Here is a 25204-nt window from a genome sequence, read left to right as displayed (position 1 = left end):
ACCAAACTTCCCCCTTCTTCTCCGCTGAACTGCCCAAAGCTACAGAGAGAGAGTTTTCCCGAGAAAGTTTTGAGAATTTCCAAGAAATATTTGTTGATAGTAGGGAGAGAGATAGAAAGAGATGGCGATGCCTGGGGGAGTCGCGGTGCTGACGAATTCGGTGAGCAAGGTCGATTCTTCGTCTTCGCCCGCGCCTTCGTCTTCCAAAGGTCGTTTGAGTGTCTCGGAGATGGAGCTGGTGTCTCCGATTCTGATTTTCTTTTTCTTTCACAAAGCGATTCGCAATGAGCTCGACGCGCTTCACCGATCCGCTATGGCCTTCGCCACGGGGAAGCGCAGCGATATCCGTCCGCTGCTCGAGCGGTACCATTTCTTGCGGTCTATTTACATGCACCACTCCAATGCTGAAGACGAGGTACATTTTCTTTGGTTCTTAAATGTCCATCTTATGCTGGTCGCTCGGAAAATGGAGAAAGCAATGCAAAGTTTGTAACATGATATTTGGTTGCAATTTCTCGATATATGTATAGCCTTTTCTCCTTAAATTTATTTATTTATTTTTTTTTTTGCAAAGATTGATTGATTTATTTATAAATTATAGAAGTCATCTTTACTGATGTAAATGTTTATTTATTTATACGTATTGTTAATTCGGGACCTACTCAATAGTTTGATGATGCCATACAAAAGTTAAGTTTAAAATCCGAATATATTTTCAAATACTTATTTTATTTTCACTTTGCATCTCTTCTACTTGTATGATTCATATAACTTTTAGTGCTAACTCTTGGAAAAAGTGATGACTTCTGAATCGTCATGATATATAACTGTATCTAGCATAGATATAAAGTTTTCTAGATTCCCTAAACATTCTTTAGTTGATAAGAATTATGAAATATAACTGGACACAGACTCAAAATAAAACCGTAGCGTATAGAATTGGCTGTCTCCTGTTTGGTAGTTAGCGGCACAAACCCTTTGGTTTATCCAGTTGTATTGTTTTCAGATACATCCTTTTGTTTTTTTTTTTTGGGTGGACAAAATCCTAGCGATTGATAAGCTCATATATATATATATTATATGATTTTTGGAACGCCACGCATTAACATATATAAGCATTGACAGGAAGGTGACTGTATCAAGTTCATCATACATTTTTCTCAAAAAAAAAAAAAAAAAAAGAAGTTTATCATACATAGTTCTTTCTTGCAAACAGCAGTGGGCGTGCAAATAAAAATCATATATTGTGGATGGCATAAAAATATTGATCTGTATTCTACAAGCTGAAATTCTTCAGTATTCCCTATTGGGATTTCCTTATTGCAATTTATTGCTGTATAAGTTACAATGGGACATCTATGAACGTAACATCTGATTCATAAAATCTGATCTATGTTTCCGGGATGAGCGACTTAGGAAAACTCCCTTGAAATCTTGAGGTGATATTTTAGACTAGTTGTTTAGATACATGGATCATATCTACTTTATGGCTACTGAATCTACTCATATTTGATGAAGCAGTATTTGGATGATGCCATCTTGTCTCTATATCCTGTTCTGATATATAAAAATTAATGACAACGTGATTTGCTGAAAGTGCAGGTAATCTTTCCAGCTCTTGATAATCGTGTGAAGAACGTAGCACAAACATATTCCCTTGAACACAAGGGTGAAAGCAATCTTTTTTATCACGTATTTGAGCTGCTGAATTCTAGTGCACAATGTGATGAAAATTTTCCAAGAGAGCTAGCTTCTTGTACAGGAGTTCTGCATACATCAGTTAGCCAACACATGGCGAAGGAAGAAGAGCAGGTACTGCTTCATTTGCTGCTGTTTGGTTTTCTAACCTGTGTATTCCGACTGCTATCAAGTAAACAATTTTGCTAATAATAAAGTAGTACCTTCCTTGGGATGAGAGTCAATGTTTAAGGGCTTATTTGGAAAAAGTTTCCATTCCAAAATTCTCATCTTTTCTCATCGTATCTTCTTCCCAAACTTCATTCAAATACAAATACTTTCAAACTAATCATTACAATTTTTCCAAACTTTCAAACAAAAAATAAAAAACAATTAAGCCTTTTCAAATCTCTAAATAAAAATAATATTCTAAAATTATATTCTAACAATATTTTAACTTTATAATAATTTTTATTCAATTTTTTTTCTCTCCTTTCCCAAAACCCAAAAAATACTCAATTCAAACTATCTCACTACTATTTACAAACCATCTTACTACTATTCACAAAATTTGCATCTCATCTCATTCCCTAAGCATGTCCTAAAGCAGTACGTTGTGATAAATTTTGGAACAACTAAGCTACTTCAATTACTTTTCAGGAGATAATAAAATTAATATTTTGTACTTGGGCTGTGCCTATGCTTGGTAATAAAATTCTTATTAACTATTAAAAAAGAATTAATAATATATTTAACCAGACAATGATATTAAAACAGCTGGGTTTCTGGCTTTCTAATATGCTATTATGATTTTCTCTGTAACAGCTGTTCAGTAGTCTACTTATATGCTACAAATAGCACTGCAGGTTGTTTGTTATTTATTGATTCTTGTTGAATGTTTTATGGTGTGAACAGACTTGTTTCGCTCTTATTTCTATTTCTTATTGTTGAGTGTTAATTCCACTCAACTATACTTGGTTATTTCTTAAATTTTACTGATGAGTCCGATTTCGGGAAATTATCATTAATCATGTATATCTGATTCAGCATACCAGAAAGATGCTGCTATTATCTCAGTAAGACGTAGCATGACTTGCATCGGTACGGTAATACAAACTTTAATGATGATATAGCTAGGAACTATTGTTAAATATCCAAAGAGAAACTAATATGATGATTTAGCAAGGAAAATTTCATGCTTTTTTAGCTGACCATCTCTAAATAGGCATGAGGATATTAAACAACGTTGTACACCTTGGTCCCAGTTGGGTAGTTAGAATAGGCATCTGCTGTATTATGCAATTCTGAGAGCATAGATGGGAACGTGTGGTCATGTGAACATAATTCTTTACAAAATGGGGCCACATAGTAAATGCAGGCATTTCATTGGTTGTGTAGAAGTATTGATTGGGGTACAATGCATAAAGAAATGCTGTGTGGGGAGTGGGGCAGGCAGAGGAATTAAAAAAATAGTTTAGTGGTGTTTTATGAATCCAATGCGTAAAAGAGTGTTGTCCAACCTTTATCTTACTGGTTTCACATGCATTGCATTGATTTTTTTTTTTTTTGACAAGTACATGCATTGCATTGATTCTTGCATCGGATCTGACTATCAAGACACAAGGGAAAAATAAACAACCCACAATACTTCTTTCTTCTTCTTTTCTTTTTAAGACTGGTTTTGGGGACTTTTTGTCCGTGTCTGATACTATTTATTATCGTTATCTAATGTCTAGAGCTTATTTTGTTGGTCATATTTTTTTTTACAAGATAGTTTTACTGATGATGAAGAAAAAGAAACATAAGACATTTACGAGGTACACAGAGTGTACATCAGATACACCTAATGAGATTTAGAAAAGTGATCAACAAAATCTTGAAAGTTAAAAGATATAAGGACATAAGTGGGTTGTCATCCAATGTTATAGAGAAACTGAAAACAGGAAGTTTGAGGTCTTCTACGGTTCTTGTACTATATTGAAAACTTCAGTAATTTCTTTCTCTCCATGCTACATCAAGCAAATCGGGAAAATTTTTCACAAGGTCACAATGGAGTAAAAGGTGATCCACAGATTCCCCATTTTGCCTGCAAATACAACACCACTTTATCACCATAAATGTCTCTCCCACGTTTGAGGTTAATTCTTTTCCCGAAAGGGCTCTGTTGGAAGTAATTAATCCCATGTTTGAGTATATCCTTTATTAGGCTAGTGCTAGATGGAGAAGTGTAATCGGTCTATGCTCCTCAACCTCCTGTATTCTTTCAGATTTAGGGGAAGGTATGAGGATCACATGGGGTGGATTCATTGAAATAGAAAAAGTTTGAGATTAAATCTTTTCCTGAAAGGGCTCTATTAAAGGTAATTAATCGTTTGAGTGTATCCTTTATCAGGCTAGTGCTAGTTTGAGAAGTGGAATCGGTTTATGCTCCTCAACCTCCTGTATTCTTTCAGATTTAGGGGAAAATGTGAGAATCACATGGGGTGGATTCTTTGAAACAGAAAAAAGTTTACCTCTCTTTCTATCGATTATTGCATCCCGTGGTTGAACGCTCATTTCCTTAGAGAAGTAAATGGAGAAACAAGGCTCTATCAAGAGTGGATAATGTAAGGGGGAGGAGGCGATGCTAGGGAAGATTATTACATGTATAATGTAAGGAGGATGCACCTTATGGGGATAGATTGGTGTTCTATCTGTTAATAAAAAAAAAAAAAAAGATTGGTGTTCTATGTGCAAGAAGAGTGAAAAAACTTCCATCATTTGAGTGATGGAGTTAATGGCGGCAAGGGAGGTAAGTAGATGTACGGTTGATGGTTCTGTCATGCCTAATGTAGATTATTTAGAATGAACGCAACATCCTCTATTTTGGAAATCAGGAAAGAACATTACTGGAGTTATTTTTTTTTTTTTAATTTTTTAAATTTTTAATTTTTTTTTCGTTTTTTTATCAATAAACAAAATTTTTATGATCATAAAAATAGACAAAGGTCCATGTGCTAGTTTAGTATGTGTGCTAGAAATTTTTATGGGACATAGAAGAGCATTGCCTATGCGTGCTAGTTTAGTGATACAAGGAATTCATGAAAAGTTGTGTTATTAAAATCAAGTACAATCAACCAATAGAGTTAAATATTGAAAAGAGATTTCTAGGCCGGCCCATCGACCGCTCTCGATCTTCAAAGCTTCTTTTATACCTCTCCCTCCAAATACACCACCATAGACAAATTGAAACCATCTTCCATACTGTTGCAATCTGAGAGTTGCACTGAACCAAAAAGCTAGGAGGTCGATTACCCTTTTCGGCATCACCAAAGCTAATCCCTTCCGAGCAAAGAATTCATTCCAACAAGATCTGGGCAATCTCACAATGAAGTAATTGGTGATCAATGGACTCTCCGCTTTGGAATTAATAAAATTCATTGTTGTTATTGTGTAGGTGTCGCTCCTGGATATGCCCCATGTACTTGGGCTATGTCCATCAACATCATCAATAAAATTTTTGTTTACCGATAAAAAAATTCATTGTTGTTATTTCTTAAAAAAAGGAATGCAATCAATCTTCGAACACAACCTTAAAAAATCAGGGAACACACCTGGTGCATTAACAAGAACCATCTTTCCATGTAAAATCCATAAATACATAGCTTTTGGTGGTCATCTTTTGTAACGATGTAACGATCTAAAGAAGGCCCAAGCCACTTTTGGGTCTATACTTCAAAAAGACTAATTAATATTACAATTGAAGCCCCTTGAAATTCATTATAAAGAGTAAGAACTTCTTCTTCTCAAGCAATGTGAGATCCCATTTACCATCATACACAAGTTGGGGTATTAAAATCTCCCACCTCCTTAAATCCTCGATATCCTCGTCAAGCCGTTTTGTTTCATCATAAGCGACATTGCTCAAGTCCAACACTTATGGTTAGGATCGACTCTAAATACCATTTTTAACGATTTAATGAAGGCCCAAACCACATCCAGACTGATATTCTAAAAGTACTAAGTAATGTTACAATTGGAGTCCTTTGAAGTTCATTAGAAAGGGTAAAATATTCTCCTTCACCAGCAACGTGTGATCCTATTCACTACTTTCTTATATCTGGGGTATTATATCTTCACCCTAACTGGTAGCAAAATGCCACGACTAATGTGTAAAGCCAACTTAAAACTTCTTAATTTTGCATGTCTTGGAGTGAAATATGAACAGACAAAATTATAAGGAAATAAAACGTGATGTAAGAGGTTGATGTTCCTGGAGATGAAGATTTTCTATTGTTTCCTTTGTCACTTGCTGCATTGAATGGTTAAAAAATTTCCAATGTGTCTCACCTATTAAAAAAAAAAAAATTCCCAATGTGTTTCAAGACTGTGCATTCATTATCATTGTCAAGATATGTCAATCATATTAAAGCAATCAGGCTGAGATATATATATATATATATATAATGTATTTACAAATATTATAGTAGACTTTGTAACTCTTTAGCTGTCAAAAATCTGTTCACCCAGATAATTTTCCTTTCCTTTTTACTTTTTTTTTGGATATCATGGAATGCAAAAATGGTTTTGATCTGTTTCCCTTTGATAATGCCAGGTCTTCCCCTTGCTTATTGAAAAGTTTTCGCTCGAAGAGCAGGCCTCTTTGGTCTGGCAGTTCTTGTGCAGCATTCCGGTGAATATGATGGCAGAGTTCCTTCCATGGCTTTCAACCTCCATTTCACCTGACGAACGTCGGGATCTGCACAAGTGCTTAAGTAAGATTGTCCCAGCGGAAAAGCTTCTTCAAGGGGTAGAGTTTGTTTCAGAGAATTGAATTATTTCTGTGTGATTTACCACGTATATTTAGCTTATGACAGATCTTTTCTATTGAAGGTTGTTTTTACCTGGATGGAAGGGAAAAGCAGTCGTAACACAGTTGAAAGCTATGTAGATAAACTTCACCTGCGATGTGTAGATTCTAGTTCAAGCACAGTAATTCATCAAATGGAGAAAGTAAATTGTGCATGTGAGTTCACCAGGACTGGGAAAAGGAAATATCTAGAGTCAGGTCATGGTGTTCTAGAAACTTCAGGATCACATCCGATAAATGAAATATTGCTTTGGCATAATGCCATTAAAAGAGAGTTGAATGAGATAGCAGAGGAGGCCAGGAAGATACAAGTTTCTGGAGATTTCACTAATCTGTCAGCTTTTAATGCGAGGTTGCAATTTATTGCTGAAGTTTGCATCTTTCACAGGTATTCGCTTATTGTTTTATCATGTCGCTACCTGATATCATTTTTCTTGAACTATTTAATGTACTGGAGAACTTTCTTTTGTCTTTTACAATACTTGTGTCCTTACATTATATCAGAGGTTGTATGGTTGGTGGCTTGTTGGAGAAGTCAGAAGGTAGGATGGTGCAAAGTGGAAATTTGGTGAATGCTCAATTTATGCTAATGTGGTTCCTGCAGAATGAACTTTTTTTTTTGATAAGTAAGAAATTTTTTAATAAACGTAATTAGGCATAGCCCAAATACACAAGAAATGTGCATAGAGAGACGTCTAATTACAAGCTAACCCTGAAAAACATTACAAAAGTCATTAAGACTATTCCCATCCAAAACAATAGTCGAAGCCAAAAGAAGCAAAGTATGAAAAAGAAAGCTCTAATTCCTTCCACCCAATGTTCTCTATTTTCAAAACAGTGCCCGTTCCTCTCATTCCAAATGCACCACATAAGACAAAGAGGGACCATCTTCCAAATGGTTGCTATCTGACGATTTCCTAGAAGCCCTCTCCAACATTCAAGGAGGTCCACCACCCTATTGGGCATCACCCAAGCAATTCCCGCCTTAGCAAATACCTCATCCCACAAAGCCTTTGACACTTCACAATGAAGAAGAAGATGATCTGCCAATTTGCCCCATTTTTTGCACATAAAGCACCAATCCAATACAACGATACCACGCTTTTCTAACTTATCAATGGTAAGAATTTTCCCGTGAGAAGCCAACCACCCGAAGAAAGCCACCTTAAGAGGTACCTTGCATCTCCAAATATTTTTCCAAGGAAAAAAAGCAGTGGAAGAATGTGACACCAATGTCTTGTATAAAGATCTAACCAAGAATTTCTTGTTACCAATCTGCTTCCAAAGCAATCTATCCTCCCCTCCAGAATTTATATTTAAAGCGTAAAGCAAGCTGTAAAAATCAGTAATGTCCCTACTTCCCAATCATGGAAATCTCTAATAAAGCTAGCTGACCACTGAATAAAACCAGTGGAATTATCCATGTAATCTGCCATGGATGCATCCTTATTCAAAGCAATTCTGAAAAGAGGGGAAAACATTTTTCAGGGCCTCATCCCCACACCACAAGTCATGCCAAAAACTAATCCTGTTTCCTCTACCCACCTCAAATCTGAAATTACTGTATAACTCCTCCCAACCATTTTGAATGAATTTCCACACTCCTACACCATATGCCCCTCTTACTTCATTGGAGCACCAACCACCCCAAGTACTACCGTATTTGGCATCGATAACAAACCTCCAACGAGCATCCCCTTCTTGATGATACCTCCACAGCCATTTCCCTAAAAGTGCCTTATTGAAAGTTTTCAGCTTTTTAATCCCCAAACCACCCAATGAAAGAGGGGTGCAAATCTTATCCCACTTAAGCAAATGAAATTTCTTCTCATTCTCCATACCGCCCCACAAAAAATCTCGAAATATCCTTTCCATTCTATTGGCCACACCCATAGGCAAAGGATAAAGAGATAAAAAATATGTTGGGAGATTAGATAAGGTGTTCTTGATTAAAGTGACTACCGCCTTTGGACAAATAAATCATTTTCCAACCAGCCAATAGACACTCAATCTTCTCTAAAATCCCTTCCTAAATAGCCTTGGATTTGTGAGGTGCGCCCAAAGGGAGGCCAAGATACTTCAAAGGCAAGGTGGAGACTTTACAGCCCAAGATATTAGCCAATTTCTCTAGATTATTAACTAAACCAACAGGGATCATTTCAGACTTCGATAAATTCACCTTTAAACCGGATACAACTTCGAAACATAGTAGGAGGGCCCATAAAGAACGGTTCTGGTCAGAATTTGGCTCACAAAGAATCAAAGTATCATCCTCAAAGAGTAGATGAGAGATGTTAATGCAGCCAAATGAAGGGCTGCCCACTGAGAAGCCTGAGATGAATTCCCTATCCACCACCGCCTTCAACATTCTGCTCAACACATCCATGACTAAAACAAAAAGAAAAGGGGACAACGGATACCCTTGTCTCAATCCCCAGGAGCTGTTAAAAAAACCAGCTGGTGTACCATTGATCAAAACTGAAAATCTAACTGTAGATATGCAAAATTTCATCCAATTACTCCACCTTTCTCCAAAACCATACCTACCAAGAGTGTAAACTAAGAAGTCCCAGTTGACATGGTCAAAAGCCTTCTCCATATCCAATTTACAAAGGATGCGGGGAATGCCACCTCTGATTCTACTTTCCAAGCACTCATTAGCAATAAGAATGGAGTCAAGAATTTGTCTACTCTTAATAAAAGCATTTTGAAATTTTGTGACAATCTTCCCCATAACCACACTCAAATGGTTAGCAAGTACCTTCGAAATGATTTTATAAACACTACTAATAAGGTTGATGGGACCAAAATCCTTCACCTCCACGGACCCAACTTTTTTTGGAATATAATGAATGTAGCATTAAGGCTTTTCTCAAATTTCATGAATGAGTAAAATTCAAGAAAAACCTTCACGATGTCATCCTTAACAATGTCCCAACATACCTGAAAAAATGCCATGGAGAAACCATCTGGTCCTGGGGCTTTATCTTTCCATTCCTCTTATCACATTGTACACCTCCTCCTTTTCAAACATTCTTTCCAACCAAAGGGCACTCTGCTGGTCGATTGGATAAAACTCCAATCCATCAACTTTAGGACGCCACGAATAAGGCTCCATTAAGAGCTTTTTATAAAAAGGAACAATGTGATCCTGAATTTCAGATTGTTCCGTAATGACATTACCTTCCCAGTTGAGCACCTCTATGGCATTATTCCTTCAATGAGAGTTGGCAACTCTATGAAAAAATTTGGTGCACTTGTCCCCTTCCTTTAACCAAAGGGCCCGAGACTTTTGTCGCAAGCAATCTCCTCCATGAGTGTAATTTATTCCAGTTCAGTAGCAACGCCCAGTTTTCTTGCCTTTTCATCAACCGATAAAACCCCGACAGCTTCTTTTTCATCAAAGCAAGTTAGCTCCCTTTTTTGACCCCCTAAATTCCCAAATACTTGCTCATTCCATTTCCTCAAATCTTTTTTCAAAGCCTTGAGTTTACCAGCTAAAACGAAACTGGGTGTACCCAACAACTGATAAGAGGACCACCACTCTCTTACCTTTTCTACAAATCCGTCAACTTTTAGCCACATGTTCTTGAACTTAAAATATCTCTGCTCCTCACGAATACCCCCGCAGTCCAAGAGGATGGGAAAATGATCGGAGCTTAATCTAGGGAGACATTTTTGACATAAGTCAGGAAAGTGTGCCTGCCAAGAAGGGGAAACAAGAAATCTGTCCAACCTGGACCATGCCCTCCCATTCTACCAAGTGAAATCACCCCCTGCCAAAGGTAAGTCAACCAAGTCCAATTCAAGATTAAATCAGAAAACTCAGCCATAGCTGGGCCAAAACGAGAATCCCTTGACCTTTCACTAGGAAACCTAGTGATGTTAAAATCACCACCAATACGCCACACACCCTCCCACCAACTGCATAAACCAGCAATCTCATCCCAAAGAAAGCTTCTTTCACTATCAACGTTAGGCCCATAAACACCAGCAAAGCTCCATCCAAAGCCATCAGTAACATTCATAAAAGAACAAGCCACCAGAAATTCCCCAACAAATTCATCCACCAGATTAACAACTCTCTTATCCCACATCAAAACAATACCCCCCAAAGCCCCCTAAGAAGCTAAGGAAGCCCATCCCACATAGGAACAACCCCACAAACTACTTATAATATTTCTGTCTATTGATTTCAGGTTAGTCTCTTGCAAACAAATGACATCTACTTTCCATTACTGAATCAGATTTCTTACCCGAAGGTGCTTACACTCGTCATTCAATCCCCGTACATTCCAAGAGAGAATCTTTGGCTTCATAAGACACTGTTGATTGCCCTGTCTTTGTGCCTACCTCTACTAGCACTACCTTCCCTTGCATCATAATTGATAGAACAAATCAATCTCTTAAGCTCTCTTTATTTTTTTGAGCAGGATCTAGACAAGAAAGGCCGACCAGCATCAATGGTGATAAGAAGGGCTTTAAATTGCTCTTCGAATCCCTCACATGAAATCCCTATACAATCATGGATTTCATCCACCTTTTGCAACACCTACTCAGAATGAGCTCCTTCCCAAGGATACACTGGAGGCAAAGAGCAAATGGGACTAGGCACTTCCCCCACATCTTTTAAACCATTAGGTGAAGCCTCCACCCTAGGTCCCATGCATATCATCTGTAAATCAAGATCTTCAATAGACCCCTCATCTGAAATGGCCAAAACCTCATCCTTAGTAGTACACAAAACTCTTCAAAAATCCTCCTTGACATTCAATAGGGAAGATACTCTCACAAACTCGTCAGATGTGGCTTCACCAGAAACTAAAGATGGCAGCTGGGAAGCATCGGTCAGGTTGGGGACACAAGAAACACCTTGAGGATCGGGAAAAGACTCAGTTTGCGCGGCCACAAGGGTGTCCACGGCTCCTCCCCCATTTATTTCCATGTTCGAGACGGAGATTGACACTAACATAGGAATAGGATGGTCGCCGGTCATTGGAGATATAACTTGAATGATTGCCGGTGATAAATGAGGCATTCTCACTTGGGCCTGAGGAGGAGGACTCGATAGGGTGTTTGACCTGCCAAGTTTTAGAAACGGGCTTCGAAGTCTGGCCTCCATCCGTTTTAGTTGGGCTCGGCCTATTGCCACTTGCAAACGCCATCTTAGACTTAGTATCTACAGAGGATGGGTTTAAATGAAGTGAGCTATTCTTCTCCCTGTTGAGGCCCATGACCAAATTCAGGCTTGTGTCTATTTTGGTCATTAAGCCTGTAACCATCTCCATAACTCCTAATAACTCTGCTTTAGCAGCCCATAACACTCCTTTAACTTCTCCCACTGTCCGTATCACTACAGAATGTGAACGGCCCCCCCCATATCCCTCCTTGTGATGCCACTTGTCAACATGCGATGAAGACTGCCACCCATTTTGAACCTCACTGCCAATAACCTTCCCTTTCTTTTGCCTAACATCCTACTCACTGTGAAAAATGATTCCTGTCAGAAATTTGCCGGTTTCTTCAAGACCGAAGCATATGAAGTACCCTTAGGAAGGGAAGCCTTCCTTGAGGGCAATGAACCATCAAACCCCTCCTTAGCTAACCTGAGCTTGAAAAGCCTGGGCAGTTTGAGTTCTGTTTTCATCAACCGAAACAGAGACTTTAGAGCCAACCACTATGAGAGCATTGAACACGAAATCTTCCCAAACTCTACCCTTCAAACCTTTAGGAATAATCAGAGAACCCCTCTTATTCCCAATCCCATAATCATCTAGTAATAGAAAGCGCCCCCTTGAATTTGCAAGGCGCTGAATAATAAGGACACCATGACCATCCCTCAGCTTTTTGACAAAACCAGCATGCCAAGGGTGAGCCAAGCAATCCTCCATCACCTTAACCACCCATGACACTGCCGAAACACTAAGGGAAACAAACTTGACCACCCTTTTGCTTCTCTTAGTAATGCGAATAAAATTAACCCCCTCATACGAAAAAACAAAAGTCTTTGATTCTACTTTCAAACGTCTGAAGCTTGACATCGATTAATATCCACAAAGTACAATATTCAATAAACTAGGCCCTTCCAATTGAAAACATGCTGTTTGAATTCCAGACGAGCTATCATGAGCTGAATCACAAACACGTGCAGAATGAACTTAATGCAGGGAACTTTGAAAATTGCTAGAAGATGGTGCATTAACTTAGATCCTTAATCTTTTTATGTCTGGATGTTGGCTGTAGATGTCCCTGGCTTAACACTAAAGACACAAGAGGATCCCACAAAGGGATTCCACAAACTAACGTGGCATGTCTATATTTGTGCCATGTCAGTTAATTTTGTACCCATCCCTCTCTCCCTCCCATTCCCAGAGCTCTCCAGACAGAGACTTAAAGCCAATTCCCCGTCGCCCGGTCCATTTTCCGACAACCCGCTTTCTTCAAAAACCCAATCTCAAACTCTCTCTCTCTCATAGCTCATTTTCTCAATCTCGCCGTTCTCTCTCACCAACCCAACATGCCCAACACCCGTTTCACCCATCTAGGTCTTTGAAAAAATACATACCACACAATCTCTCCCTTCTCTCTCACCAACCCATCAATCTTGCCCTTCTCTCTCATAGCTCCAAGGACTCATTGGCTTGTTCCAAGGACTTGATTTGTTGTTTGCACTTAAAGGTTTCTTTGAGAAGGAGATAGTTGAGGGACTTGAGGCTCTGGAGCTTCTCTGTAGGTTTTATTTGTTGCTTTTGGCTTCTGTATGGGGTTGAGGGGCTGCTTCTTTGTGGTCTTTGGTTTGGTGGGTCACTTCCTTTTACACCTTTTTTTTTTTTTTTTTTTTTTTTTCTTTGAGGCTGTGAAAATAGCAAGATGGGATTGGGATTTGAGGGTTATGGTGGAAAGTGACAAGTTAGTGATGATGCCAGTGACGACTACAAATAGCAAAAATAACGAAGACAACAAATGCCAAGTGGAAATGAATGGGGAAAAGAACTTGATGTAGGGAAAAAACAGAAAAAAAAAGGAAGAAGAAGAGAAAAAGGGGACAATGAAGCTCAAAGGAACTGGGAAAATACTAGGAAAAGAAGGGTCGATGATGCTCAAAGGCTGGATGTGGGAGGAGTGAAGGTAAAGGAACTGGACAAATTTTGTCCCAATGAAAAAAAAAATCTCACGTGGCAGTATTGCCACGTTAGTATGTAAAGGGATCCCTTTGTGTCCGTAGCGGTACTCTTTCTAATTATATTGAGTATATGTTTTTTTTTTTTTCCCCTATTCTTCCTAGCCAAGTGTTTTCTTGTGCACACCCCGGGGGCCTATACTTGGGGTACTGCCCCTTTGATGCAAAAAAGTAAACTGGTGCTACTATTGCACATAATTAAGAACTCTTCTCATATGTTTATAAAAAAAAAAAAAAAAAAAGAACTCTCTTCATATGATTCTTTATCTGGTTGCAGTATTGCTGAGGACAAGGTCATCTTTCCTGCAGTAGATGGGGAATTTTCTTTTTCCCAGGAACACGCAGAAGAAGAAAGCCAGTTCAATGAGTTTAGGTATCTGATCGAAAGCATACAAAGTGCAGGAGAAACCTCCACTTCAGCTGCTGAGTTTTATGCAAAGTTATGCTCGCATGCAGATCATATATTGGAAACTATACAGCGGCACTTCCACAATGAGGAAGTTCAGGTGAGTTATTTGCTGTTGCAAGAACCATCATCAATTTATGCAGTGTGCCCAGGAATTCTAGTTAGGATTTTGTGGAAGTTGAGCAATGTGATAATGTATGAAAGTGATCAGATAGTTTGTGTGAGGTTGATTAAAAAATTGTCTCATCATCTGTTTCGATTTATGTGAATATGGTATCTGAAGCTGTACTGTATTGCTGTATGGCTTAAGCCATGTAACATGACTAGAAAGTAGAAACCTAGAATAGCAAATATTCCCATTGCTTTTTAAGATATCTGCTAAGCTACCTCCATATCTAGGTTCTTCCTCTTGCTCAAAAGCACTTTAGCTTCAAAAGACAGCGGGAACTTTTGTATCAAAGCTTGTGCATGATGCCCTTGAAATTGATTGAGCGTGTCTTGCCATGGCTGGTAGGATCGTTGACCGAAGATGAAACCAGGGAATTCCTTGAAAACATGCAGTTGGCAGGTTCTACATCCATTTCCTATGTTGCTTCTACAAAGATGATTAAACAACTAATATTAAAAAAAATGTATAATGTATATTAGTTCTGACATTAGTTCTTTGATTCAGCTCCAGCAACAGATGCAGCTCTTGTAACGCTGTTTTCTGGTTGGGCTTGCAAGGCTCGTAATCAGGGTTTATGTTTGTCCCCAAATGCAACTGGTTGCTGTCCTGCTAAAAGTCTTGCTGATATCGAAGAAAATTTTCATAGATCATCCTGTGCTTGTGGCTCCACAGTGTGCAGAGACAGCCCAAAATCAATTAAAGCAGATGAAATTAAAAGACCTTCCAAACGAAATGTCTCAATGTCATCCAATGGTAGCAATGGCACTGATCTTTCAGAGACTATAAATGACCAGAAACAATGTTGTAATGATCGACCTTGTTGTGTCCCAGGATTAGGAGTAGACAGTAATAATCTGGGATTGAGTTCTCTTGGTAATGCTAAGTCTTTGCGTTCCTTGTCTTTCAGTTCTTCTGCCCCGTCTCTCAACTCCAGTCTTTTTGTTTGGGAAACAGAAAATAGCACTTTTGATATTGGAAGTGCAGCACGACCAATCGATACTATATTTAAATTCCATAAAGCTATAAGCAAAGACTTAGAGTATTTAGACATTGAATCTGGAAAACTTAGTGACTGTGACGAGACATTCCTTCGGCAGTTCACTGGGAGATTTCGTCTGTTGTGGGGATTATATAGAGCTCACAGTAATGCTGAGGACGACATAGTGTTTCCAGCATTGGAATCCAAAGAGGCTCTTCATAATGTGAGTCACTCATACACACTGGACCATAAGCAGGAAGAAAAGTTATTTGAAGATATTTCTGCTGTTCTTTCTGAGCTTTCACACCTTCTTGAAAGCTTGCAGAAGGCCCAAAGGACAGAGTACTTAACTGGAAATAATACTGGATTTTCCTCTGCCCGCTCTAGTGATTATGTTAAGAAATACAATGAGCTAGCTACTAAGCTTCAAGGAATGTGCAAATCAGTAAGAGTGACTTTGGATCAGCATATTTTCAGGGAGGAACTTGAGCTGTGGCCATTGTTTGGGAGACATTTTTCTGTGGAGGAGCAAGACAAAATAGTGGGCCGCATTATTGGGACTACAGGGGCTGAGGTTCTACAGTCAATGTTACCGTGGGTAACTTCTGCACTTACTCAGGATGAACAAAACAAAATGATGGACACGTGGAAACAGGCTGCCAAGAACACAATGTTCAGTGAATGGCTTAATGAATGTTGGAAAGGAAGTCTGGTGTCAACTTCAGAGAGTGAAGCATCAGAAACTAGCATTTCTCAAAAAGGTTTTTACTTTCATACTGTTGGGCAGTACTGCCGAGCTTCAAGTTTACATGGATGAATATAATTGCCATAGTGGGCCATGATGTTTATATGTTTTATTGTTGTCTTTCACTCAATTACCATGTCGTGATATTTGCAGATTTTATCTAGTACAATAGCTTGAACAGAGTTCGGTGCTTTTCTGTTCCAGGTATTGGACATCAAGAAAGCTTGGAACACAGTGATCAGATGTTCAAGCCTGGTTGGAAGGATATTTTCCGAATGAATCAAAATGAGCTTGAGTCAGAGATCAGAAAGGTTTATCGGGACTCAACTCTGGATCCAAGGAGAAAGGCATATCTTGTACAGAACCTTATGACTAGGTTAGTTCTAATAATGATATCTACTTTGATCACTCAAAAAAGATGATAGTCTACTTAGTACTTAGGGTGTTTTCAAAAAGCTTTATTTATCTTCAGTTTGACATGGATAACGAGTTCATGGCATCTGAAGGTGCTTCATCTATTGCTCATGAATCATAAATTACTAACTACTACCTGCTTTTTTTAGTCGTTGGATTGCGGCTCAGCAGAAGTTGCCTAAATCGTTAGCCGGGGAGACTTCTAATGGTGGAAATGTAATGGGATGTTCACCATCATTTCGAGATCCTGACAAACAAGTGTTTGGGTGTGAGCACTATAAAAGAAACTGCAAACTTCGTGCTACTTGTTGTGGCAAGTTCTTTACATGTCGGTTTTGCCATGACAATGTGAGTGATCATTCTATGGACAGGTAATTTTCTGATATTGCTATTATGTTTCTATGGATGGGTTATTTTCTGATATTGGTACTTATCAATTTTTTTTTTTTTTTTTTTCGGTTGTCAATTTTCATGCCTCTAATGTTCTGTTTTATAATTGCAGGAAAGCGACATCAGAAATGATGTGCATGCGCTGCCTAAGCATTCAAGCAGTTGGGCCAACATGCATGACACCTTCATGCAACGGCTTTTCAATGGCGAATTATTATTGCAATATCTGCAAATTTTTTGATGATGAAAGGTACATGAGTTCTTACTGGAAATACTGATTCAATTTCAAAGCAAAACAATTGTATGGTAATAAAGGACAGTAGAATATTTTTCTTCTCTTCTTTTTTCAGTGTATATATAGACTGAAAATTTTTGGATAGGTTTCTTGATCCTTTTAGAATTAATGTGTTTCTTTGTTTGAACCTTTACATGTATTTTCTTCATTTTTATGGTTTTACAAATATTTCTCTTCGAATTACATGCCTTCCACAATAGTTGGAACACAATATAGTCCAAGATTGTCATTCTGGCTTAAGAGCCTATAATTTGAAGGTAAATAATCAAAACATTAATCTCACTTAAGTTTGAAATAATAAGGATTGCTAATGTTACTAACAGCGACTCCCAATGGATAATTAAGGTTTTGTGAAAAATCAAAAGTGAGCTGTTTAATTTGCTTTCTCAAAACTTGCTTTTTAAATTTTGGTGCTCATACCTTATATGCTTGCACAGAAACACGTACTTATTAATGCTATTTTTGTTGCTCAGGACTGTATATCACTGCCCATTTTGCAATTTATGCCGGGTTGGGAGAGGTCTTGGAATTGACTATTTTCATTGCATGACGTGCAACTGTTGCCTGGGAATTAAGTTAGTGAACCACAAGTGCCTGGAGAAAGGTTTAGAAACAAACTGCCCTATATGCTGTGATTTCTTATTCACATCAAGTGCAACTGTCAGAGCTCTTCCTTGTGGCCATTACATGCATTCAGCTTGCTTTCAGGTTTTTCTCTCTCCCATGCTTTTGTTTTGCCACCTTTCCTTTACCTTTTCATTTTATACTTTTTCCTTTTAAAAGAAATTGAGAGAAGTGGTTGAATTAGTCTCAAACCTTGTTTTGTTCTCTTAGGCATACACTTGCAGTCACTACACCTGTCCAATTTGCAGCAAATCTATGGGAGATATGGCGGTAAGAGAACTTTTTCCTTTCCCTTAATGGCTGGCCAGAGTTTCTGTTATTTTTTATATTATTATTATTGTTGTTGTTCGCTTTCTTCTTCTTTTTCTTATTATTACGATTGTGAAATCAGTTTCTCTATTATTCATATGTTACTTCTGGAAAAAAATAATGTATTTATCTCTAATGATGATGCTGAAATTCATGGGCGCTTGATTTCTTTGGCAATGAATGAGGTTCTTTCTTTTTTTAGAATTGGTTTAATATGTTCTTCAATCTTCATCAAACAAGTTGATAATTCTTCTCCAGTTACCATATTTTACAAATTTATTAATGTCACCCTTTTGTTCAATTTGCATGAGGCATGAGTTATAATATTCAGTCTCAGCTCTGTTTCAATATGGGCTTAACCAGTTCTATGGTTAACATTTTATTGGATTCCTTCTGAAAAGCACTTGCGAAACAAATCCAAAGCACTAGAAACCAAATGTACCACCAACGGTTCCAGCAGAACAATCACACTGCTATGGCTGATTGCCCCTGGCTTCACAAGCTGTAACGCCCCGGTCCTGATGGTCTGGAGAGTGAGCTCCTGTTAAAATTTTTTTGGGCCTGTGGCCTATTAAAAATTTACTCATTAACATCTCAAGGGGGCTTCCCATACATATTAATCAAAAAAACAATTTTATAGAACTTGCGCTTGGCTTAGGCCTTGTGCTGGGCCTGGGTGTTACATCCTCCCTGCCTTAAAAGATTTTGTTCTTGAAATTTGCTGCATCCAAAGCAAATTCTAAAATACTTAATCCCTCATACCCATTCCGTGCCCATTTTAATCCTTGAAAATTATGTCAAACCTAATATTCCAACATCTAAACTTTCCAATATTTTTTGCCTGGTGCCTTAAATACTTCCTAATCCTCTTGGCATACACATCCACGCACCTAGGGTCAATCTTCATACACCTCGGTGTCCAGTTCAAGCCAAAAAAATAAACCTCAACAATGGAATTATAAGCCTAATAATAATTTCACCTAGATTCTTAGCTATGAGTAACAAAAGAACTCCCAACATAAATAGTAACCTCGTATGAACAGTAACATAAAACTCTCTAAAATTAAGTACTAAGTGATGTCAAGTCAATAATTTGCGAACCCTCACCGAGTTTACTCTTAACCCATCATACTACCAAAATCCACGCTTCCATTGTGTACTCTGATAACCTTGAGTCTAATCCATTTTAGTACCTACCAAAATGACTCTTAGTGAACTTTGATAGCAACCCGACTTCTTGTCTCCCAAATCCATACACACTCACTTCTACTCTTAAATACTCTCTTTCATTCTCAGCTGCAACCAATAACTTCAAATCTGAAAAGAATCATTTCTTAAAATCTGTTGAACTTATAACCTCAAATCCAATAAAAATCAATTGTCTAGATCCCCAAAGTGTGGTATCCCTATATGATAAGATTGATGGTAGGCGGTGTATGGGATTCCACATTGCTTGGGAAAGAAAAGTTCTTGCTCTTTATAAGGTTCCAATGAGGCTCCAGTTGTATCATTGACTAGTCCTTTTAGAGTATAGGTCATGTGGTTTGGGCCTTCCATTGGGGAATTACAAATGGTATCAGAGCCAGGTTCTAAACAGAAATGTGGGACTTGAGCCGTGCCACTTACAACAGACAGGCCTGACGAGTACATCAAGAATTTAAGGGGGTAGATTGTGATACCCCCATATGATAAGATTGAGGGTAGGTGGTGTATGAGATCCTGCATTGCTTGGGAAGGAGAAGTTCTTGCTCTTTATAAAGTTTTAATGGGGCTCCAATTGTATCATTGACTAGGTTTTTTGGAGTATAGGTCATGTGGTTTGAGCCTTCCATTGTGGCGTTACACAAAGTCTATAACCTTAATTCTAAAAATAATTATGGCTTAAAGTCTGCAAAATGTAAAACTTAAATTTCAAACAAATTGCTTCTTAAAATTTACAGAATGCAAATCTTAACCCATATCGAGATCACTTCTTAAACTGTCAATCCCATAAAAGTTATTTCTTAAGGTCTACAGATCTTACCTTAGCATTAGATCTGGTAAAACCCATAAAATCTAAAATCTTTAATCCTAAAAAAATCCTTCCTTAAAGTCTGTAGAATCTAACCTCGTAACTACCATCAAATCATCCTTAAGGTTTGCAACATCTAAAACTTCAAATGTAATACAGAGAGTTTCTTATAGTCTGCAAGGTCTAAGACTTCATATTCTCCTAACATTCATCCCATAAAGTTTGTACAATCCAAACTTTAAATCTCATCAAAATCATTTCCTACAGTCCATAGAATAAGCCTACTGCATCTAAAACTCCAAATGTCATGAAAATTCATTTCTTAAAGTCTGCAAAATCTAAAACCTCAAATCTCATCAAAATCATTTATGAAATATTCAAAATCTCTAAACCTCAAATTTCCAAAAACTCAATCCATAAAGTTTGCATAATCTCAAACCTGTCTCTGATACCAATTGTAATGCTCCAATGGAAGACCGAAACCACATGACCTATACTCCAAAAGGACTAGTCAATGATACAATTGGAGTCTCATTGGAACCTTATAAAGAACAAGAACTTATCATTTCCAAGCAATGTAGGATCCCATATACCACCTACCCTTATCCTTGTCATATGGGATATCACACAAGCTTTGTAACACGGCTCAGTTTTCTTGTAATGACAGCGTGTTTCACCTCCAACCTTCCCACAGTCCTTTTCCTTGCAGTTCTCTTCTCACTCTGTATACTGTTCAATGGCACCTTCCATCCCAGCTCCTCCATCAACCACAATCCTTTCCCCAAGGCCCTGCATGTTGATGCCAATGCCACACCAACCCCCCCACCCCTAACTATTACCCTTATTCTATCTCTCCACATCAGAATGATAGACAATCACTTTTTTCTCCATGAAGATGTCAACAATGTTCGCAGCCCCTTCAGCTCAACTATTAGCTCTCCCTCAATAGCAGGCTTCTGTTTTCAAGAAAACTTTCCATAAAACTAGGGATTTTAAATTTTCATTCACAACCTTTTGAGGCCCTGCATGCTGATGCCAACTACCACTGCCTCTCCTCCCCCTATGTCTCTGCCACCACTACTGACCCTTTTCCACCTCACCACATCAGAATGATAGACAATGACTTTTTTCTTGAGGAAGCTGTCAACAACATTCGCAGCCCCCTCAGCTCAGACTATTGGCTCTAGCTCAGTAGCAGCCTTCTGGTTTTGAACAAAATTATTCCCAAACTGGAGCTCTTAAAGCAATGAAATCAACATCACTGAGATCATTCGTATGTAATACTTCACAGCTGAAAGCTTCATCTTCCCGACAACAAGAAACATAGCAACCGCAATGTTAAAAGAAAACCTAGGATTATCTTAAGAAAAGAACAAGATGTTGAAAAAAGACGATTAGCTATTATGAGAATCAGGAATATTACTGAGTATGGAGTCCAGAACAAAAGAAAATGATTTGGGATTAAAAAAGTTTTAGGCTAAAAAAATCGTGGTTTTCCTTTCATTATCAAAGGATTGGAGCTTGCATGTTGCAGTGCCTTTTTTTTATAACTTGAGAGTTATGCTCCCAAAATACCAACAAAACAAATTTTAAATGAAAATTTGGCATCACCTTGTGAGCGTGGGTGAGTTATTAAGTTGAAAATGATTGGGGTCATGGAGGAGAGGTAAATGACGTAAAAAGAGTGAAATTGGGATCATGATGCATAGGAGGGAGGTTTAGGTCCAGTACTTTTGTCAAACTGTATCTATTGCAGGTCAGAATGCCCATTAAAATTGATAGATGATGTAGCCCACTTTGATCAAATGGATAGTCATCTCACACTTGGTTTACCCTTTTTGAATTTCTTGAGAAAAATAAACATTTACCTGATACTAAAGCTTGTACAGAAGACAAGGAAAATATGTAAAATTAAGTATAAATTCATACTTGCCCATACAAATATACATATAATAGAAATAGAACAGCTTGCATGTCAGACCTACCTCAGAAAAGGTCAACAATCCCACCCCTTCTCTCTCTCTCTCTCTCTCTCTCTCTCTCTCTCTCTCTCTCTCTCTCTCACATACACACACACACACACACAAAAGAAAGGTCAGCCCTACCACATATAAGGTGCTTCTGTTGACCATAGGCAACTGGTTAAAGACTCCTGTCCTGTGAAGTCTCGAGAAATTCACCGTTGGCTCAAATGGTAAAGGCCTTGGTCTTGATGGTATGTTCCCTCTAGGTTTAATGTTCGAATCCTTTTAGATGCAAATAATTTCTAGGAGTCATTGGATTGGGGGATTTCCCTTTAGTTACCCGAGGTGTACTTGCAGGAATCTCCTTGATGAGTGCCAGTGTTTCCCCGGGATTATTTGAGAATTTGTTCTCAGGCACCCGTTGCCAATGAAAAAAAAAGCAATTCTCAAGAAATTCTCATTGTAGGTCAATACAGAACAGTCTGCTTAAAAAAAAAAATTAAATCTTTCAAAAGAATATAGTTATGCCTTGGGCTGGAACTAAAAAAATTACTGCATAGCGAATGCATTATTAGTGGTATGTGGTTACAATTTCATGTTAGAACTATAATATAATTCCTTTTCTTTCACCACTTTCTTAATCTGATTTTGTTCAGGCTGTTTCTGACAGTGTATGGTTCTTTATAGACATTATTTTATATGAAAAATTTAAAACACTTTTGGAGCTTCCTTGCGTTTACCTGCTTAACAATAAGAGAAGGATCTTATTTTATTTTCTGTTGCTAATCATTGTTATGGAAAAATACTCAGGTCTACTTTGGCATGCTTGATGCATTGTTGGCTGCTGAGGAGCTTCCAGTGGAATACAGGGATCGTTGTCAGGTACCTTGCTTCTAATTGCAGCTGACCTCCAACCTTGGGATGGGAAAATGCAAATTACCAAGAATTTTCTTACAGAATTGAAATTATTATACACTGACTGAAGAAGAATCTTTGATAATGGAGTATTAAAAATTTGTAGCAAGCTCTTAGTACGACTTCTTCTCTCAACTCTGATAATTTTAAAAATGATCAGACATCTGCACTTAGTTTGAGATTAGAAGAATGATACACCTACAACTCTTCTACAATTCTTTTACAACCAACCAATGTGATATAGAAATTATTAATCTTGGGATTATGGTTTAGCTGATTATCCATTTTTAAGCCCAATTAGTTGTTTAAAGCGTAGTTGAGTTGATTTTGAATACCCAATTTCTAGACACATCCAAGACATGCATCATTATGATAATGAAAGAGGCTGCATCCAGCAGTGTTTTAAGTTAATTCTCTTGTTTTGGTTACAATTCGTGTAAAAAAGGCTTACTTTAGTTGACGTGGCAAACCAGGATATACTCTGCAATGACTGTGATCAAAAGGGTTCCACACGGTTCCACTGGTTGTATCATAAGTGCGGATTCTGTGGGTCGTATAACACCAGGGTGATCAAGATTGAGACGACAAATTCCGATTGCTCCACAGCACACTGACGATAGGTATACCAGTGTTTTGTAAATACATGTATAGCCAATCCAAAATTTTCACCAATCCACTTGTGGGTTTGAAGATGCATATTCAAGAAATTAGACAGTAGTAGATGGTATTAAAATGCTACCATTTGTTGACCACGTTACTCGCACTTTCATTCTGATATATATGTTTCTATCGTTGGCTGAAATTTCATTTCCTTGCCATTAAACTTGTTAGCAGTTGGCTTTTGAATTTATCTCCTAAAGCTGGGATTCCTTTGAATGGTTTTGGAGCCGAATGTCGGTCCCTTTATGCAACAAATGGTTATTTAAACAGTAAGAGTGTAAAAGGAATGAATAAAATAAAATAAAATGAAGAGGTAGCTTGACGAGAGCAAAGTGAAATGCTTCAGAAATTATATGGGTAATAGATGTTCATCAACTTTCATCTCTGCATTAGGATTGTTTGTATGGATTTTAGGTGATTAATCATTGAGTGCTCTTATCAAAATGATTATAGTGCCCTTTGAGATACTGATCTTTTTGACTCACCCTGTCGTCGGTGATGATGCCCCCCTAAGTCTGTTGTCATCTTGCGTAATTATTTTTCACTTTTTTTTTTTTTTAATTGGTTTGCTGTTGTAGGGACTGTCATAGATGACTCTCATTTCCATTTATGTATATATAATTTATGCAACTCGACTACTGTGTTTGTATTGTTGCAGAGAATTTGTAAAGGCTCGAGAATGATGTTAGGAAAAGAAAAAACAAAAGTTGTCCACCACACCCCTATTTTGCTTGTAGCTAGGACCAACTTGTGCTACATCCTCGGTGGATGTAGCACTGCTCAAAATGGATAGACAGTAGACAGGGTCCATGTGTTTTAAAAATAAAAAGGAAAAAGAAGTTGTTGGAAAATATAGTTGTTGGAAAATATCGTGGGGCCTATACCGACAATATCCCTGATTGTCCTCCTTGATTTCTAAAGTCCAGAGATTTTTTATGAGCTGCTCAAGAAAGTCTCAAGAGTTTAAGACCTCAGCTGCAGTTGATTATAATGGTGGAAAGGGTAGATTGAAAGGCTTGCTTGTAACTTCCCTTTACATTTGTTGGACCAAGTTATTAATGGCACTGTATTGCCATAAATTTTGGGTTAAAGCAATGGCTTTTGAAATCAGTCTGTAGGAGTAGTATTTCTTGGCACATTTCACAAGTGAATGCATATAGTCCAATCCGAGCCTGACCCCATTCTGAAAATCTCAGAAGTCAGAGCCAACACTAAGTCAAGTACTGAAAAGTGAAGGCATTTCCACCATAGATCCGTTTCTGTTGTACAAATATTTTCTACAATTCAAAAAGAGAGAGAAACGACAGTTTATGGATCATGATACATTAAATGCGTCCCCAAAAATTTGGTATACAGTTGAGCTTGCATACTGTGTAGATGTATTTATTATTTATTTATTTTTATTTTATAATGTGATATTAGATTATAAATTTGTAAGTAAAATATAATAAATAATCTCTAATTATCTAATATTACATCGTGGAAGGGTAAGAGGATGATGACAATTGCTGGAAATAATCCCTTGATATGTGCCCTCTTTGTGTTAAGGCATGGTGGGTAACGAGATAAGATGAGAATTTTGTGAGTAATAATGAAATAGTTTGAGTTAAGATGTTT

At 37.8% G+C, this 25204-nt stretch overlaps 1 protein-coding gene across 2 annotated transcripts; it reads left to right on the top strand.

The window, feature by feature from the left end:
- Nucleotides 1-23729, top strand: LOC122295958 (zinc finger protein BRUTUS). 2 transcript variants are annotated; one of them, XM_043105240.1, is made up of 15 exons: nucleotides 1-415; nucleotides 1603-1812; nucleotides 6272-6466; nucleotides 6550-6914; nucleotides 7006-7068; nucleotides 13984-14212; nucleotides 14512-14680; nucleotides 14786-16021; nucleotides 16210-16381; nucleotides 16569-16790; nucleotides 16922-17059; nucleotides 17578-17812; nucleotides 17939-17998; nucleotides 22823-22894; nucleotides 23401-23729. In XM_043105240.1, exons 1-15 carry the CDS (start codon nucleotides 122-124, stop codon nucleotides 23539-23541), a joined length of 3801 nt encoding a protein of 1266 aa, XP_042961174.1. In that variant the 5' UTR covers nucleotides 1-121; the 3' UTR covers nucleotides 23542-23729. The 2 variants fall into 2 exon arrangements, with proteins under 2 accessions (XP_042961174.1, XP_042961175.1); XM_043105241.1 differs by lacking the exon at nucleotides 7006-7068.
- Nucleotides 23730-25204: the final 1475 nt, after the last annotated feature.

This window comes from Carya illinoinensis, chromosome 15 (genome assembly GCF_018687715.1).
Source record: "Carya illinoinensis cultivar Pawnee chromosome 15, C.illinoinensisPawnee_v1, whole genome shotgun sequence".
In the NCBI taxonomy this organism is placed as follows: domain Eukaryota; kingdom Viridiplantae; phylum Streptophyta; class Magnoliopsida; order Fagales; family Juglandaceae; genus Carya; species Carya illinoinensis.
This window is presented reverse-complemented; position numbering and strand designations above follow the sequence as displayed.